Source organism: Mytilus galloprovincialis, chromosome 11 (genome assembly GCF_965363235.1).
Source record: "Mytilus galloprovincialis chromosome 11, xbMytGall1.hap1.1, whole genome shotgun sequence".
Lineage (NCBI taxonomy): Eukaryota > Metazoa > Mollusca > Bivalvia > Mytilida > Mytilidae > Mytilus > Mytilus galloprovincialis.
Genome location: NC_134848.1, coordinates 80,314,356 through 80,331,561, shown reverse-complemented (window position 1 = coordinate 80,331,561; position 17,206 = coordinate 80,314,356). Strand labels below are relative to the sequence as shown.

The 17,206-nt window shown below is 31.8% G+C and overlaps 1 protein-coding gene across 1 annotated transcript; it reads right to left on the bottom strand.

Annotated features, from left to right (window-relative positions):
* Nucleotides 1–3,775: 3,775 nt before the first annotated feature.
* Nucleotides 3,776–16,941, bottom strand: LOC143052879 (uncharacterized). The gene is made up of 10 exons (XM_076226026.1): nt 16,807–16,941; nt 16,153–16,251; nt 13,423–13,575; nt 11,372–11,908; nt 10,766–10,869; nt 8,938–10,170; nt 8,038–8,068; nt 7,218–7,507; nt 6,406–6,433; nt 3,776–5,315 (listed from the first exon to the last, which is right to left on the bottom strand). The coding sequence occupies exons 3-10, from the start codon at nt 13,439–13,441 to the stop codon at nt 5,026–5,028; spliced, it is 2,532 nt and encodes an 843-aa protein (XP_076082141.1). The 5' UTR covers nt 13,442–13,575; nt 16,153–16,251; nt 16,807–16,941; the 3' UTR covers nt 3,776–5,025.
* Nucleotides 16,942–17,206: the final 265 nt, after the last annotated feature.

Sequence of the window (17,206 nt, the reverse complement as noted above, 5' to 3'; positions counted from 1 at the left end):
AAGCTGATCATAATACTGCAGTCAGTCTCTGTCGGGACGGTGTTAAAGTATCACCGTATACAAATTTTCATTCGAACAATGTTTCCTTCTAATATTTATTTTCTAATCTATATAATATATATACAGTACTTAGTATAAATATAAATATATATATATATATAGCGTTAATTTAAAAAAACAAAATCTGTTTTGGTTAAAATGGTCGATTCAATGGCACGTGCTAGTAATCAACCGGGTCAACAGGTAACAAAATCATTGATCCATAACGTAAGAAAGTACATACCTATTTTATTACTCTCATCATCATTCTTAATTAAAAGGTGCCGTAGGGCTAAACGTTAATAAAGAATTAATTAATTTGTGTATACACGTATTAGTGATGTCTGACCGTCAGTTTTTAATATACATGCTTGTTTTTTTTTATTGAGGAAAATAACGAATTTGAATCTAAAATACGTTAAAGGTTCTTAGAATATCATATATGTCTAAACACTATACCCAAAGACCATGCAAAATATTTGAGCGCCGCATGGAAACCCATTAAAACATGTGCTGTTCGAAAGGTTGTTTAGTATTCACAGGAAACTTTTCGCTTCTCTACTTATATAGTTTAGAGAGTGTGTCAGTTATATAAAGTAGTGTGTATTTGTATTCTATTTATTTGGCTAATTGTATCATTATAATATACATTTTGTATTTCACAACTATAGTATACTATAAGTTGTAGTGTGATTGATTGTTGTTTAAAGTCCAGTGGCAAATACTTCATGCATGTTCAGGACCAGCTGTAAGTTTATGACATATATGGTCTCACCGGTGTGGTTTTCACGTGTTATAATAGATAAAAAGAATAATTAAGTTTTGAAATATCGAAACATAAATAAAGAAGGCAAGCTACAAAAAGCGCATGGAAAACCCGCACTTATCAGTTCTTTTCTCTTTTTGTCTAAAAAAAAAATGTTTTTTTGTTCGATTTTTTTTATATGTTTATATAATTTACGATAACTGTGGTGTATACGTGCTGTCAGACGAAAGATAAATATTTGCCTTCTAAAAGTCTTCTTTAATGGATTGTTTGCTTTCGCATTGACGTTTAACACACAACTTTCATTACTTTCTGTGATGTATGTAGAAATTCAAACGTACTGGAGAATGAAGGATTCAAATCCAAGCTTTGAATTAAAATGGTAATTAAATAGCCCGGCACTCAAATAAAAGAACAAGTGTAAGTTTTGGAATGACCTATACAATATATATATCAACATGTGCATTGCCGGAGAATTAAAGTTTGATTTTACATTAGTAACTAGACAAAATTGCAGAGAGGCAGCCCAATCTTTTCTCCTTTTTGTTACGAGTACAAATAAACTGATCTTAGTTATTTCGTACAGCATTTCCTTAAAGCTTTAAATAATAAAATCGCGCGTGATTATCTAACAAATACTCACAGTGCAGTGTACTGCTTTCGAGACAAATTACGTCAAATTATAGAGCAGTTTAATGGCTCCAACTCAAAATTTTAACCATTCTATGTTGGGGGTCGGGTCTACCATTTAGTTTGAAAGCCCTTTTTATTGTGATGATTGGGAATTTTCATTAAGCCGTTGGTCACGTGCCGAGTGGCACACGCTGATTAAAAAGTCATTTTACTTCACAATTACTATATCTATTGATACCATTAATATGAGTTATATACTAATATTCTCTTTTATCCTGGCATGTTCTTTGGGGCCTTAAAAGGTCGGTTTTTTTTAGAGTCCTGAGTGCTTAAACTTTCTTCTTAGTGCACTAAGAAATCCTTTGCGGTATTTACACAACGGACGCGTTGGTCTTAGTCACTACTTTACCTTAGATTTGTCACCTTAATTTTCACATGTATAATACTACTTTTTATTTGATGCATGACATATAAAGGAAGAAATTTGAAAGATTACAGCCTGCATTATACACTAGTATGTCATCGAATCATTTCAGACACTCATACACAAAATATTCGGTTTACACTGTCGTTTGCTAAATATGGACTATGATATATAGAAGCGACGTATTCGTAAAGATAGATTAAGAAGATGTGCATTGTGGTATGAGAGCCAAAGAGTCAAAAATAGTATTTAGTTGTACAATAATTATCTGATTGGCAATAACATAGTTCCATGTTTTTAAATTCAAAGGCTCCTGGTGTAAAACAATCCCTGACTAGTCTCTCGAGCCCTGACTATACCGAACGTTGACTTATTATACGAACTAACCACTATCACACAGTTTTTACAAGCATGGCCCGTGTTATTACTTACAATGTCATACAGCCAGTTTTGTATTATCTACAATTATGTATCATATATTCGTTAATTTTTTTTTATCTATTTAGTTATTAAAAATAAATCAACCTCACAACACACGTGTCAAGAAATATAAAAGGTGAATCTGGTTACAGTAAATCTAACTATTATATATATGTTCCTGCTTGGGTAATTTATACAGTTATACATATATAGATTTGGTGCCACAGATTTAATGGTTATACAAAATGCATTCATGTACACGTAATAAACGAAATTGGTAATTGTCATTGTTTGTCGGGAATACACGTACTTGTCATAATTATCCCTACATTAATTTTGAATGTTTTTCCCCGAGGGCTAATCATAACCTACGCCATACGGCATGGATAAATTACTAGAATAGTTTGAAAGGTTTTAAGCTATTATTTCGTACCAAACTGCATTTGACACAAAATCGGTTATATTGTATTCATTCTTTACACAAAAAAATAGAAATAGTCTTAGAGAACGAAGTCGACCTATGCACAAATAACACTAATTTTCAAAGAAAATTTTGTCATGATCAAGTGTTTATTTTATCTTGAATTAAATCAAAATACCCAAAAAAGTTTTTATGTCATAGGGTTACGTATTTTGTCACGTATTTGACAATTACATTTGAAATTTTTACTGGAATATCGCCGTTTTTAGCGTCGTAAGAATATATATGCATCAACTGATGCAGACATTATTTCTCGCTGCATTGAAGACCTGTTGGTGACCTTCTGCTGTTGTCTTCTCTATGGTCGGGTTGTTGTCTCTTTGACACATTCTCCATTTCCATTCTCAATTTTATTATAATGACTTTTGTGTGTATGAATAATATTCTTAAAAATTGTTATATATTTCAATGATTTCTAACGAAATGTTAACAAAACGTTTGCCTTGAATTTTTACAGAATGCCATCACGAGTTGGTTGACCGTTATGGAATAACCGTTTCACAGATGATATCATATGTTTCTCATGTCGTAACTACAATCCTCTTCCTTTGTCATGAATGTGACCTTAGAATAAGACTATTTACCGGGTTTGTAATAACATGAGCAAGACGATGGATGCAACTTGTGGAGCAGGATCTGCTTACCCTTTTTGAGCACCTAAGATCACCCCTAGTTTTGTTGGGGCTCGTGCTGCTAAGTCTTTATTTTGTATGTTGTTTCTTGTGTACTATTACTTGTCTGTTTGGTTTTTTTTTTTCATTTTTAGCCATGACATTGTCAGTTTATTTTTTATTTAAAAGTTTGACTGTTCCTCTAGTATCTTTCGACCTTCTTATATAAGTGTATTCAGCAATGCTTAAACGTATAAGGCTATTATTATTTCCTGTTATTAATTTTTTTGCTTCTTAAGACAGGTCAACAAAATCAAGAAATACACATTTGTTTCTTATGACAGGTCAACAAAACCAAGAAATAAACAATTATGGAAGACTATGTATTAAGAACGAAAGGATGGATATGATTTTGATTTATTTTCCACTTACATATATTATATATTACATAAATACGGTATCTTAAACAGAAACTGTTTGATTGGTACATTTGGCTTCAGACTTTTGATTGAACTATATTAACTGTTTACAAAGCTTTAAATTTTCAATACACTTAAGCTTTTTCTTCTTCATAAAGACAATCTGAATGTGAGCAACAGTGACACATTTTTTGTGAATTTTTTTTTATTTTGTTGTGTGATTTCAAACAATCATATGATATTAGCATTGTGTAAGTAAGCAAACATTTCATCAATGTATACAAATAACACCGCATGGGAATCTCAAATATATATACAACAGTCAAACCCATTACAAAACGATAACATGGATAAAATACACTAATAGGTAAAGCAAAAAGTAAAATCCCAAAAATACTGAACTCAGAGGAAAATAAAATTGTAAAGTACCTTATCACATGGCACAATCAAATGACAAAACACATCAAACACAAATGGACAACAACTGTTATATTCCTGACTTCGTACAGGCATTTTCAAATGTAGAAAATGGTGGATTAAATCTGGTTTTATAGCGCTAAACCTTTCATTGTCTATGACAGTCTCATCAAATCCGTTATACTGATGAGTCTTTATGTAGAAGAAACGCGCGTCTGGCGTACTAAATTATAATCTTTGATAAGTATGTTTACAATGATGCGTAGACTAAACAGACATAAAAAATAAAATAGTCAAAATATGGGTACAGCAGTCGTCATCGTGTTACAATTTAAAAAGGAACAATTTCGCGTCTCTGACGTCTGAAAATGTATATGTCACATAATTTTGTCGTTAGATGTTTATACAAACAATTTTAAAATTTCACATTGGCAATGTAAGCCTACAGGGTAAAAAATCAAAAGTATGTAAGAAGAAATTTCAGAAATGGACCGAGATTTAAAATAGTCCAAAAGTCCTATACAATTTATAAGAGTCCACAAATGGTTCATTCCACTACGTGATTAAATAATTTTGACGTTTGTGGTTCAACGTATTTTCTAATTTATAATAGAAATATAACATAATAGCATATTATAGAACAATAACATTTTGACAGGATCTTTAAAAGTACAAAATCACGTTATCAAATCCAACGAAACACAAAAAGTCGTATATACAAAACACACCAGCAAAATTAAAGATACTACAAACACATTGACGGGATGTATAATTAAGTTTGTTTCCACACAATTTTGATTATTTCAATTTAGATCTTATTGTTTTGCAATGTCACGTAAATATCTAACTCCACCTGCATCAACTCGTTGAAGTGCCATCATTAGACTAAGTATTGTCTTTACTTTTGACTTTGCCTTCCATTTTTTCAATATGTCTTCCACCAAACCAGGTAGATCTTTTGGAAATCTGAACAAACTTTGTTCAACTTCAGTGAAACTTAATCCCAGCTCTATTCCTAACTGAAGCGGACAATTTCCTATTTGGTTTGACAATTCCTTCAAATGTTGATCAGTCGGATCCGCTTGGAGATTAAGCTCTGCATATTCTAGTGCATGTAAAGTAATCGTCAGTTTAGTGTCATCTTATGATTTATTATGTATTATGAATAAGGAACAATATCTATGTTTTGCTTTTTGTTTATATGTCTAGTTAATACTTAAATAATAGTGTATAGGATTTCCTTATATTTCAAATAAAGATGTACTAGCTTACATGTTAAAGAACAAAAATACAGCTTCCGAAATAAATCTTAAAAGAAAAGTCCCTAATCAAATGGCAAAATGAAAAGCTCCAGTACGTCAAAGTAAAATTTGACAACTGTCATATTCCAGATGTGGTATAGACATTTTCGTATGAAGGAAAATGCGAACTAAACATGGTTTCACGATAAGGAGACTATGTCTTAGAGATGAAGTACAACATGCAGTTTTGCGATATAATATGAACACCATTTTACCTAAAATGTCAGGTACCAAATCAGAAATATTGCAGTTGTAATCAATTAGTATGTTTCTGTGTATGTTGCATTTGTTTGTGTTGCACATCAGTGTTCCTGTTGTTCCTTTGTTTTCCTCTTATAGTTGATATGTTTATCGCGGTTATTATTTGAAATCATGACATGGTTTTTTTCTGAATCGATTAATGACTTTGAAACAGCGGTATACTACGGGTGCCTTTATAAATCACTATGACAAAAACATAAACAAAAATACATAACAGCATATAGTCAAAGCATATTCGCAAAAACAAAAGACACTAATTGTCGTTTGTCATAGATTATGGAACTGAGATGACCGTGATTATCAAAATCAAGGTATAAGTCTAAAAATGAGACAGAGGAAGCCATGTCTATTGTTTCTTTAATTTCTGGTTCCGTAATATATTACTGGAACTCAATCAGGAAAGTTTGAATTATGCCTTGTTATTACATCATCAATATATTGGTAAGGAAACTAAATGATAAGTCTTACTTTATATCCTTGTCTATTGCAAGTATCTAAATGAACTCCGATTAATATCAAAATAACATGCAGATAAGTCGACAATTGATCGCTGTTTGTACGGTTTCTTGTAATTAAATTAAGTACCAAATGCAATCCACATGATCCAGGTACATATATTTAATTATTACTTACCTACCAAATCCATTTTTTCTCTGAATATCTAATAAAAAAAGATATGATTTATTTTTTTATTTAAAAACGAAAATCATATTTCAAGTTCTAAATTAGTCTTTGTAATACATAACGAAAGAGGTAAACGATCTGAGCGAACACCCAAATTTAAAATTAAGGATAGCCAGTTACACAGCTCGTATCACGACGGAAACATTTAAATCTTGAACTTATTTATATTATATAAATTGTGAATACACGAAATATACGTATCAGCTTAAAAAGACGTTCTGTAAAAAATCCAACAAGAAAATAATAATCTCTGAAACGCTGTTATCGTATTTTGTTAGTTGAGAGTGGATTGCCATAGTACGCATCTCATCAGGCGATTAATAAATATTTTAAATGAAAAAAACATCAAAAGACTATCATTATATATTTGAGCCTCCTAATATTAAGGGGCACACACCGTGGATGTTCAAAAACAGTCTATCAAAGACAATACAATCACCTCGTCAAAAGAAAAAAAAATACAAAAGGAAAACAGCAGTATTGTACTTAGGCTCACGAGTTAAACCATCAACCATGAAATAACCTAGGTTTTTGTTTCGTATATGCTGTTATTAATATGACGTTGGTGTTAAATAAACTGCAGTGAATGATGCAAACTAAAACGGGTAAAGTGAACTTCAAACGCGACAGAAAAACATTACACTAAAACGGGTAAAGTGAACTTCAAACGCGACAGAAAGACATTTAACTAAAACGGGTAAAGTGAACTTCAAAGGTGACAGAAAGACATTTAACTAAAACTGGTGAAACGTGATTCTTACCTGGCAAACAAGATGACTATCGAGTTTCACTTTTTGCAAAGCGTCAGAAAGATCTTTCAAAGTAGGATCCTTCAGTTTTGATAGATTGCATGTTTTCCATTGTTTCAATGCCATTGATCTAATTCCCTCGGAACTGTGAGTAGTATACGTGGACTCAGTGCTATGCCATTTTTGCAATTCCATTCCCAAATTGAGAAAAAATTCTCTAAACATCCCATGTTCAATTTGACTTCCCAATCTAACAAGATGCTTATCACTTGGTTGTGTTTGCAGTTCAATATCTGTGAGACCTTAAAAAGTATGTAATGTGTACTGGACGATCGCAAAAGAAATTTTAAAACGAACATCATGATTATTGATTTGACCATGTAAAAGCATAAATTAGTACACAGCTGTATGTTATGACATTTTACGATTAGTTCAGAAGACAAGATCCTTTTAATCGTATAATCTTGTTTTATAATGGTATTTTCATGAAACTAAATAAATAAAAATAAATACAAATCCAAACTTCTACTCCTTATACTGACAATTGGAACAATGAACTTGTATTCTGAAAACGTCCTTTAAATTGTGAGTGAGTATAACCGTTGTACTGACGGTTATCTAAGTTCATCAGATACATGTATGTATTTAATGCTTACTACATGAGAATACAAGTATTATGAAACCAAATTATCTGATTCTGTTTTTTGAACTATAAATGAGTGCATATTTAAACATGTATATTAATCTTATGACTAGTTCCAATTGTATAATGTATTACCAAATGCTATAAATGCAGATTTGCGTCTATATTTTTTAGTGTTACTATATTTACCTGCACATCCTACACTGCACGTCTTTTGGGACTGTAATTGTATTAAGTCGTCAATAAGTGTAATAAAAGAAAATAAATACTATTTCAATGTCAAAACGTACACAAGCCCTTTCTGGATAAGATTTACTTTAAGTCGAGAATGTTCATGACAACAATATATCAAGACAAAGAATACAAACTGAACTAGTACACATATTATCATATTTCTACTTTGCTTTCAGTTATTCAGAAACATATCATGGACATTAGCAGTATTGCAGTAATTAAAAGACAGGCTTCCTTCTTAGATATTTTTGTAAGTTTATTTGAATAAATATATATACACTCGTACCTGAGGGATATAATTTGAAAAGATCTATCTATGTTTCTATCATAATTTTGCATAACGTACAAACGGTATAAGTATATAAAAACAAAACCACGAAGATGTTGAACAGGAACAGTTGTATGTTCAATATCGTTTGCGGATATTTTTGTAACAAATTAAATATTAATAAATAAACCTTTAAAACTCACTGTAATTGAAAGCTAGATCAAATTACTTAATCTTGTGATAGAGGTCCATGATATACAGCTGTCCTTTTTTTGGATCAACCCAGTTGAAAAACGAGCTACCCACGTTCACAATTGGACACCGTATTTGTGTTAACCTCTTAAGTTACTTCATTTGTCCGTCCATCATGTCCGTGTTTTTTTGTTTTTTTTTTTTGCTTGCAAATAATCATAGGCTGTATATTTGTTTTGTATAATTCTTTTATGTGTTGTTGTATTCATCCTGATGGATGTTTCCTCTACGTACAACTCAAACGTGACTAATACACCAATCATTTAAAGATGTGTGTGTGTGTGTGTGCAACAAGATACTGAACAAGAGTTATACAAATAGAAAACGTTCCTTACCTTGTCAAAGACCCAGTACCGTACGTAGTTTGTTTTATGTTCCTTTCCGTTCTTGCATGTCCATTTGTTAGTTTTTGTGACTTCAAGAGAAGATATAAAACAAGTTTCACTTCCACATGGAATCCCAATTTCCATATAGTACAGTTCTGATACTCTCGTTGGATTCAATGTCCCACCAAAACTGCTATGATAGAATATTAGAGACGACTCAATATTCTTGGTCAAACATTCCTGTATGCTTGCTGCAGCATCCGGTGAGATAGAGAGTAATGATTTCTTGTTTGTCAGATAAACATTCACGCGGTTGTCGTCTACCCATATTCGGAGTTCATCATCTTCAGTTACGTTCAACACTGCAGCCTTGTGATAAAGACATGGTTTGTCCTTTTCCTCTTTTAATGGCCAAGCGATAACTGCAGCTCCAATAACTTTGTAAGCTAGTGCACTAGGTATCGAACTATCAGATAGAATGTATTGCAGGCAGATTGTTTTCTCTCTTTGACTTTCCAAGTTGTTGAAATCCGGTCGTGTTGCTTTGATCATGCATGGTACGAGGTACACATCTGTAGAGGATTGTTTAAACGCCTTAGGGACTATTAGTATGTCCAAGTGGACAAGAAGCTTTAAGACAAATTCTTTGATTGCATCTACTTGCATATATTGATTGAATTGGGGTTGTTCCCAAATCTTTAAAAGATCTCTCTTGTAGATTCTTCCAGTGTTGGTCATGGTTTCAAGTATGTATCTCAGATCCGTATCTGCCGGCCAAAATTGTGCATCTGTCACGAAGGACCTAAGTATATTCACCAATGCAGGGGGATGGATAATGATGAACTTGTCTAATCCAGGAAGGTTGTAATACATCAGCTTACCGAGTGAGTGTTGAACTAAAAGAAAGTCATCCATTTGATTTTCATTCAAAGCCAGGTCTGCATTTAGCTCATTAACTTGTTGGAGGTTTTCCTTTGTTAAGATGTTAATGTTCTTCATTTTCATGTTGGAGATTTGTAGCTCTAAAGGAACCCATTGCATGGGTCTTCTCTGACCCCAAGACGTTTGCTTCATCGCAAATATGACAATTTGATCTGTCATTTTTTGTATTTCTACATCGTTTTTATCTACTCCATTAATAAAGTATAGCGTCTCCAGATGTATGTGATTCTTTTTCTCGTGACTGGAAAACATCTCTTTGATATCTGCCAAGAAGGATTCCTTCATCTTCTTTGTATCTCCCTAAAAAGTGGAAGTACATAATTTTAATATTGGGTAAAAGTATGCCATTGCCTCTTTGATGTGACTTGAGAGAACGATTTGACTTGAGATAACGATTTGACTTGAGAGAACGTCATGACTGATTAATTTCATCGGATATCAATTAGTTTTTAGAAAATGGCGCGTTAAACCGTTATTGTGTGTTTGGAGACAGCCGTTAAACGGAATATTAGTCATTAATGGTGTGCATACATGTGTAATATGTCTCGATAAGGGAGTTCACATTCAAAAATGAACACGTGATTCGGAAAACGACAATAGGACACATCTACTATCAGATGTTAAATATATAACGACTAGTCAATCAATAGCAGTATCATTCCTACTATATAAATTAACTTTTAGTTGTAGCTCTAAGGACCTTGACAATGTATATTTTCTTTCTAAATCATGTGTTCAAAAAGTAAGAAATATGATGTTAATCAAGACATGTGGCATCTTTAAAATGTGAGGTATTTTTTTTCAAATCAAATTATGGCGTTCTTTTCCTATCCAGAGATAGTTGTATTCTACGTTAAACTTTGTGAAATACTATTTAATATCTATATATATCTACCTCGCACATATCTCTATGTGTTGCTGCAAACAATATCATTGGCATTAGTTCATCCGTATCTGCAGTGTACGTCAATATTGAATCAACCCAGTGTTTAATTATAGCTGAAAAAAGTAAGTCATTTATGTTTTGTATGATTTGCAAAGTTCACAATTCGATTGTTATGTTGTCCACTTTTTATCAAGGGTTTATCTCCAATAGGCTTAACAAAAACAAAAAAACACAAACACTTAAAAGTTGTATCTTCATTTCTTAGAAATAGAATGATACTATATTCTTAATAATATTTCAGGATAAGCATACATCATTTTAATGAAATACCAAAAAACGAAAATGAAAAATTTACAACCATTGTCAATTGTCAATTTATAATTGACGAGTTAAAGGCACACTTTTTAACGATAAGATAATGTGTTAAAGTATTTCAAGAACATAGCATGATTAGTCTAAATAGAACATAATTTCAACATTAACATGTATTCAACCTCATGGAGCTATCCGCATGTAATAAACAGTTGATCATTAATATTAAATAAATGCATTATACTCGTCATAATTAATTGTGTGCATTATGCTTATCCTGTTATCTATGATGAGTTTACTTACACGCAGCAGTAACTCCCTGAGGATAATCCTTCAACTGATTATTTAAACCATATCTACCATCAAACATCAACAGAAATGATCCTTTGTGTTGTATGAACAGTTGATGAGTCATGTCATATGATTTCTGTCCACCAAAATCTATCAAGTCAGACGGTGCAATATCGATTTTATATTTTCCATTCCTTACTTCGTCTAAAATAGACGATTGCAGTTGCAGCTTCTGGAATTCTAATGATTCTAGTTCAGTTGTTACTGTCGAAAGGCTTGCAGAGGTAACTTGTGGTTCAAAATGTCCGGGCAAAGGTTTGATACTAGAAGCAGACGTCTTATCGGCAACCTTAACTGTTGAACGATGGCCAGAGGCGTCATCTCTCTGTGTGTATTTGACTGTTGATACAGGTGTGGCCACATCTAAGTAAAATGCTTGACCTGTCTCTTCAGGAGCTAATATTTGCTGTCTTTTTTCAAGATCAGGCGATTTACACAAATCTGGTTTACCTCGAAGAATTTTTGCATACACTTCATGACCTCGTTCACCTTTAAATGTTGATACAATATGTATATTGAAGTATAAATTACATATCAATTATGTGTTATACTTAGATATTTAGATTTATAATAAACACAATAACAGAAACTGTTAAAACGTTTACATCGAAACGGGATTCTGTAACTGTATACATGATACTTCACTTTTTTGAAAAATATTGTTTTATAATTTCAAAAATATTCTGTATTCTGTATTCGATATCATTTATATACTAGTAACTGTATGTAAAAAGTAAACATAAAACCACCCAATGTGACGTTCTTTGTCAAGAGACTGTTAATATCCTCTTTTGTATTTGATTCAAACAGGATACTGAATGACAAAAAACATTATGTCTGGGCCATCTTAACAAAGCCGTTAATTATAAAACAATGTATATGTCATTAACTAACCAAAAGGGAACATGCACATAAGCATTTGGTCACATGATACTTTTACGGTTACCGATGGACAGTGTTAAACTCGGAAATTAGTTTGACGGTACGAGATAATTAAATATGTTCAGCCCAGCATTCATTACATCCATGTCGTCCTTCCAAGTACAACCTATGCATTAGATGAACCGTTAATTATGTCTCGTCCTAGATTTGTATAAAATAATTGCATGTTGAAGTTCAGTGAACAACTATCAATCAACCATTCTAGGAAAACGGAATAATACATCTATTTAGTCCATTAGCAAAGATTTACGAGTACTTGCATGTTCATGCAATAACATACATTTGTAACTGTTTTCGTTCGTAATGTGTTTGTATGAATCGAAAATTCTGAAACAAAGGGTTGATATTTTATATATGTACATTTAACCATGTTGTCAAATGTCTAATGTATGTTTTTTTCGTATTACGATAAAATTATAGCCTTTGCGAGGATATATTATCCTGAAAGAAGTATATTGACTGAGGACGAGGTTCGAGGTCCATCTACTTCTGTTGGTAGATGTATCCCGTATTGACCTCATACAAAGGCTATAATTGCTAGATTATTTATTACTGACCATATTTGTATCAAAATTGTCAGTGTAATATATTCGATCATTTAATATTGTTGAAATTTTATAAATATCATAGTGTCTCCTAGAAAATAACAACATATTAGTAGTCATTTTATTTATGTTATGGTTTTTTTGAAATAATCGATAATACATAAAACAAAATCTCATTTTTAATAACCATATCATGATATTCATTACTCGACGTCACAAAGAAAATCAGTTTTTAAAAATTCTAGAAATAACCGTGCAATATGCTTTTTGATGTACAATATGCTTTTTGCTGGCCGCCGTTTTCTATATACCTTCAAAAATATAGTTTAACATGTGACTTTTCCTGAACGAATCAAACTAGTTAATCGATACAAATTAATACTATTCTTATATATCTTTTTAACACTGATGTCATGTTAAGTCTTTTTTTTTTTCATAATGAAACCAATGTATGATTCACAATTGGAAACAAAATAAATGTGAGTATGGTCTTAGATAACATTATATCAAAAGTACCTTTTTTAAGTGGAACCATTTTCTTTTTTTCTATATTGATACCATTCCTTCCAAAAAATATGACAAGTCCGTCGGTAGAATTCCACTTAAGAGGAATTTCTTCGTCAATTAGCACACTTGCTAAAGTACTTTTCCCGGCCCGACAGGGACCACCTAATAGAAAACAAAATACGAGTATAAAAATGAAAAAAGATGCAAAGAAAATAGATTCTTTTTTTTCTAATTTGAAGTCAACAATGTTTTTGGAATTTTGGATCATCAATGCTCTTCAACTTTGTAATTGTTTGGCTTTATAAATATTTTGATATGAGCGTCACTGATGAGTCTTATGTAGACGAAACGCGCGTCTGGCGTACTAAATTATAATCCTGGTACCTTTGATAACTAATTGTCGTTATACAAATGTATTTTAAGATATTTAAGGAATATCAATGATTCAAATATATCAGGTGTCGAAGTTATTTATCTCAAGCATATTGATTGTTTGATACAAAATACAGTGTTATGAAATGTTCTTGAAAAAGTGATTTTTTCAACATTTAATCCGCTTTTTTAGGGAAAGGAAGGTATCGAACAACTACATTTGATAAGGTTGCAGTCAACATTCGAACATCATTGTTTGTGTGGTCTTTTAGGAATATATGCTTCATAGATAAATACGCAAATCCTTCCGCTTAATACATTATGTTTTTTTTTCTTTCTTCAAACATCACCTTATACATGTAACCAGAAGCTTTTTTGTCTAGGTAATGTATTGTAAACTGGTTTTGTCTTTCATAAAACTTTTGTATTCGCAGTGTCTCTTTCATCTAGTCGTCGTTTGTCTTTATACATTATCAATGACATACATTGCGGTGTTAAACCAATTGATGCACACTTGAAATTATCTAAAGTAGGTGTGCTTTACATATTTAGTTTGTATTAACTGAAGGATTATCGAATTGGTAGACTCATTTATTTCGGTGTCAATAACATATCTCGTAACTTTTTTAGGGCCAGTTCAGAAACATTCAGTTGATATAAAACAATATTATGGTTACAAATATAATGAAGGCATTTATAAATGTCCGGCCGTCATTGTTTTCAGTTTCTTATCGGTGCTAAAGAAGGATGCATAATCTTAGTCCAATATACTGGACAAAGATACCTTAGTTTATTTCCGAACAGCAACTCCAGCTTTGTAAGCAATGTAATTTTCATAATGTTGGCTTAACATTGAGTTTTCATTCTGACAATGTATGCATTTATCCTTTGTGTAACAAAGTTATGAGGAGGACAGATTAAAAATGACACTCCGTAAATTTTACGGTCGTCATCACGAATTAGTTGATTCATACGATGTGTCTTTGCCAAAACTAACTAAGGACATTTTTACCACGTGTTAGACTGTGGTTTGTCATTACGTCGCCTGATCTTTTAATTACCGAACGTCACTTATTCTCGATTGTTACTGTTTTGCTGAGTGAGAATTCGCATTGCTATAAGACGTGACACGGTACTTTTCTATCCTAAATTCATGTATTTAGTTTAAATGATAATTTAGTTTTAGTGATAATTTGTTATTTTGTTGATAATATTATAAATAAGATTTTGTCAAATGTCTTATCTTTTGTTGATGAAAATCTTATCTTTTTTTTCTGTTGTATTCGTGTGTTATGGTAAAGATAACTAATCATCCAGTTCATCTATTAGATTTTAGGTTGGTTCAACTAAATGTATACGATATATACTTGGTTTACAGTTTGATTTAGAAGAAACAATAACATAGTTAGATAATAAAACTAATAATCTAATTACTACCACAAATTGATATAAATTAATATTGTAATTGTCATTATCAATAATAACTGATATATTAGCATTACAAACCTAATCTTGAATTTTATCCTAGTTCTATCCTATTTTTAGGAATTTCTTTTAAATAAAAAATATCAAATGTGACGTCCCTTTGTGCGTTTATTGATTTGGCTTACGCGGCTGCCACTGTTTATGTGCTGGTTAAGATTGTTTTGTCTATCCTTTTTTATTATGTATTTAGTCACCGGTTCTATCATATATATTTATTATATAGTCATTTTATAAACATATACTGTTTGCCAAAGTATGAATTTTTTTTAAAAATAAGGATGTTCTAATTCCAGGCAGAAAAACCTAGCCGTATTGGGCAAATTTTTTTTTTTGAACTTTCAATGCTCCTTAACTTTGCTTTTTTGGTTTTCGAACTTTTTTCATCTGACCGTCACTAGTTAGCTTGACGTTTTAAAATTCAAACCTGGTAATTTTTATTAGCTATTATAAGTGTATTTCTCTGTCCTTTATGTTCTACACTTATTTGTATTGTAATCCTATCATGTAGTGTTGTCATTTAAATGTTATGTTCAACATTGCCATAAAAGCGGTAGATGTGTTCAATTACACATGCTTGTATAGAAACATTACCAAGGTGTGTTTATCACACAACTAAAAAAACAATCTTTTCAAAATACATTTTTAAAGTGTGTTGTTTTTCTAACTGCAGTCCACAATTGTTTCTTTCACATTACTGCTCATGCTCATGATGCTGTTGTGTTCGTTCAAGCACTTTTAGCAATCCGATTCCTGCAATTGTTTGCGTTATTGTTGAGGTGCATCTGCTAAATTGCACTATTGTAGATTTAAGGATAAGTACGAATAACATAAATATAATGTGAAATACTTGAAAATTGTGTCTATCAACAATAAATGTACTACCAAGACTCAAACGGTTTTCATAAGACAGGTATTCTCCATGTGAAAGCAGTCGTTTGAACTTATCAGCATCAACTAACCACGGTAGTTTAATATCTTTCTCTAAAATATATATATATATGTAAAAGTATTACTTGATCACTTTCCGGAAAAGACAAAACCATGCATTTGAAGAATAGAATATCGACAAATAGGCTATTTGACTTTCTCTGTTTTCGTTACAGATGGTTTAACTGTAAGATTATTGTATGGCGGAGGTGTCTTGCTGTAAAGTTACTTTTCAATCCAATCAAATTGTGTTTAAATCATTCGTTATACGACATAGCATCGCCATGCTGCAAACACAACATCAAATGATTCTTGACATTTTGTTTATTAAACTGATGAATTCACGAAAGAAACACTTTTGTCGAACCTACCTTGACAGATCCAATCAAACTTAAGTATACAAATAATCAAGTAGTTTATATCATTTGGAGAATTTTGCCTATACATTTTTCGCCATTGTCCTGATCTGAAATAAACTCATCGTAGATACCAGGACTAAATTTAGTGTCATTTGGTATAAATGAGCCATAATGATATTACATGCATGTAACAGCAATATGCGTTGAAGTAGATACACGTTCTTGCATTAATTTAACACTCTACACTTACCAACTTTCTGTTTGGACGGTCCAGCTTTCGGAAAGTTGGATTGTTTATTATATTCTTCGTGTTTTTTGTCGGGAAGAGTTTGTGGTTCTAATGCATCCTTAAAGTAAAAACAAATGGTAACTGGTACTACATGTATGTTTAGTATGTCACATGCACTTTAAAGAATTTTCTGTTAAGACACATATTATAGTTGTTCCGAAGGTCATTTGTAATATAATGACTACTTTCAAACTATTTTGGTGAGTCGGTGTTTTTAAAACCATTTTGCAAAAATACTGACTCAATTTGAAAATTTGAATTCACAACGCACATATCTTCAATGTCAAAAAGTATGTATGATCAAACATCTAAGCCGTTTATAGGTGTTGCGTCTATATGATATGTCCATAACTATAACTTA

What these genes read in the sequence shown, in the direction of transcription:
- LOC143052879 (XM_076226026.1), bottom strand. An exon ending in CACATAGAGATATGTGCGAG is followed by an intron (nt 10,171 to 10,765) that starts GTAGATATATAT and finishes TCCACTTTTTAG; the next exon opens with GGAGATACAAAGAAGATGAA. An exon ending in AGAAAAAATGGATTTGGTAG is followed by an intron (nt 5,316 to 6,405) that starts GTAAGTAATAAT and finishes TACATGCACTAG; the next exon opens with AATATGCAGAGCTTAATCTC.